Here is a 2,305-nt window from a genome sequence, read left to right on the forward strand (position 1 = left end):
GTTTCCCACAGAATTTGATTCTATTTGTGGGGGCACCGCACACGGCAAGAAAAGCCAAAGGCCCCTTAACCTATTCAGGTGGTCCACGCATCCACCCCCCCCTCAAATAAGATAATACATGCGAGTTCATGGCTACTGTAGACAACGATCTTGTTGCTCTGTGTTGCGTTGTTAATGAGTGAGACACACCGGAGTCGAGGATCTGTGGGGTTTAATCTCCCAAAAATAAAAATATCATTTACAATTCAGGCATTTAGCAGTCGCTTTATTCCAAAGCGACTTAATGACCAATGACAGGGACATTCTCTCTGGAGTAACCGAGGGCTAAGTGCCTTACTCAAGGGCACACTAGTAGTGGTGTTCCAGGCAGGATTTGAACTCGCAACCTTCCGATCATCAGCCCACCTCACTATCCATTAGACCACCAACAAATAAAAAAATATAATAATAATAACTTCTTTTTTTTTATGAGATCCATTTGTGGCGGACGATATTTAATTGTGACGGCCCGCCACAAATAAATCAATGTCTGGGAAACACTGCAATATTCTTCATATTAGTTGAATATTATGATGCATGTAAACAAAGTCAGTGTCAAAGTTGTAAAGTTTCCAGAATAGAAACTACAGAAGAACCTGCTCCGTAAGTATATTGGTTGGAATATAAAATAAATAAGGGATTGGTCAAAGGGCTGTTTGTATATTATGACTGTTAGCTGATGAATCCTTCAATCAGAGTATTTAGCTCCCAGTACTGATACCACTACAGCCTCACCCAGGTCCTTCATCAGAAAGGCTTTGTAGTATTTCTTCTGCAGCGCCGACATGCCGTGATAAACCAGCAGCTCCGTCTTCTTGGGCAGATCCACGGCCACCTCGGCCTTCACTCTGCGCAGCAGGAAGGGCTCCAGCACGCCCTGCAGCGCAGAGGCTGGGGACAGGTCAAGGGTCAAGGTTAGGTTATCCGTGCGATATTTTCAGAACAGTTTCAATAGTTTATCCCAATGCAAAGTGGTGGAGACATGTTCCCAGCGTCCCCGATGTGAGGGACACACCATGTGCCGGGTGTAGTTTAGAGAGGCCTGTTTGGACACGTATTCAAGCGTATAAGGGGCATAGGAGCTTAACACACATAGGTTATAAAGGGTGTAATATTTAGTTCTAAAAAAATTAAAAAATGTCCAAGACAATTTATTTCGTGTTAAATAAAATCATTTTTAACCAGAGAATATTTAAGTTGTTTTTTTTAAATCGTCATCGTCGCTTTGAGCATTAGGAAAAGCGCTATACAAATTCCATGTATTATTATTATTATTATTATCTTTGATCTTGGAGAATATCCATGTTTTTTTACTTATGTATTTGTGACAATTTTTTGTAATTGAACGACTTAAAATTAGAAATATTTTTAAATGTGTGATTTTCTGTGTGTAAATAAATCTAAAAGAATACTTACTTTTTTAATTAACCACTTAAATCTTAAAGACTATATCATGTTTTTTTATATTTTCCCTCTCTCTAACCTTTCTTTTGTTCTACCTTTAATTATTTTTTTCGCACAAACACGAACAAGAAGAAGTGGCATCGTACCCAGAGCCGGTTGGTTTTGCACGTTGGCGTATTTGCTGCAGAAGTCGTCCGTCTCCTCGGCGCTGAAGACGTCCGGCTGGATGAAGCTCAGCAGGGAGTAGAGCTCCTGCAGGTTGTTCTGGATCGGAGTCCCCGTCAGAAGCACCCGGAAGCCCACAGAGAACTACACCAGAAGATACAGATTAGCACTAATATAAAGTAGTATGATAAAAGGTAGTCTCTACGCAGCTCAGTACCTGCGTCAGAGTTCTGTGCAGCAGCGAGTTTGCGTTCTTCAGCCTGTGAGCTTCATCCACGACCAGAACCTTCCACTTCCACCTGAGCAGAGCGGGAAATGTTGTGTTAGGGATGTCCCGATCACCTTTTTTTGCTCCCGATCCGATTCCGATCATTTGATTTTGACAATTTGCCGATACCGATTTTTCCCGATCCGATCTTTATGCAATGCATTAAGAGAGAAAGAAGCATTGAAGTTGTCCCTTAAGGTTATTTTTTTATTTAAATTGGATATTCTATCCAACATGGATATAGCTTCTTTCTTTCACAGCAGCATTGGATCAGTTCAGTTGTGCAGCATTGGATCAAAACAAAATAAAGCTTATCAGTACTCGTTAGCTTGCTGCTACAATTAGACACTGCGCCCACTCTGTTGCCAGATTTGAGAGAAATAAGCAGGTCTATGAAAACAAGCCCCAAAGAAGCAACACATACATGAT

The 2,305-nt window shown here is 41.1% G+C and overlaps 1 protein-coding gene across 1 annotated transcript; it reads right to left on the reverse strand.

The window, feature by feature from the left end:
• Positions 1–727: 727 nt before the first annotated feature.
• On the reverse strand, positions 728–1,988 carry LOC104958034 (chromodomain-helicase-DNA-binding protein 1-like). Its single transcript, XM_010785736.1, has 3 exons — positions 1,826–1,988; positions 1,590–1,752; positions 728–930 (listed from the first exon to the last, which is right to left on the reverse strand). The coding sequence occupies exons 1-3, from the start codon at positions 1,979–1,981 to the stop codon at positions 728–730; spliced, it is 522 nt and encodes a 173-aa protein (XP_010784038.1). The 5' UTR covers positions 1,982–1,988.
• Between the last annotated feature and the right edge of the window lie 317 nt (positions 1,989–2,305).

The sequence above is a fragment of the Notothenia coriiceps genome, unplaced genomic scaffold, assembly GCF_000735185.1.
Source record: "Notothenia coriiceps isolate Sejong01 unplaced genomic scaffold, NC01 NC01_scaffold00000931, whole genome shotgun sequence".
Classification (NCBI taxonomy): Eukaryota; Metazoa; Chordata; class Actinopteri; order Perciformes; family Nototheniidae; genus Notothenia; species Notothenia coriiceps.

Coding starts and splice junctions, on each gene's coding strand:
- LOC104958034 (XM_010785736.1), bottom strand. CDS start 1,981: ATGATCGGAATCGGATCGGGAGCAAAAAAAGGTGATCGGGACATCCCT. Junction 1,753..1,825: donor TGCACAGAACTCTGACGCAG/GTACTGAGCTGC, acceptor CTTCTGGTGTAG/TTCTCTGTGGGCTTCCGGGT. Junction 931..1,589: donor GCAAAACCAACCGGCTCTGG/GTACGATGCCAC, acceptor ACCTGTCCCCAG/CCTCTGCGCTGCAGGGCGTG.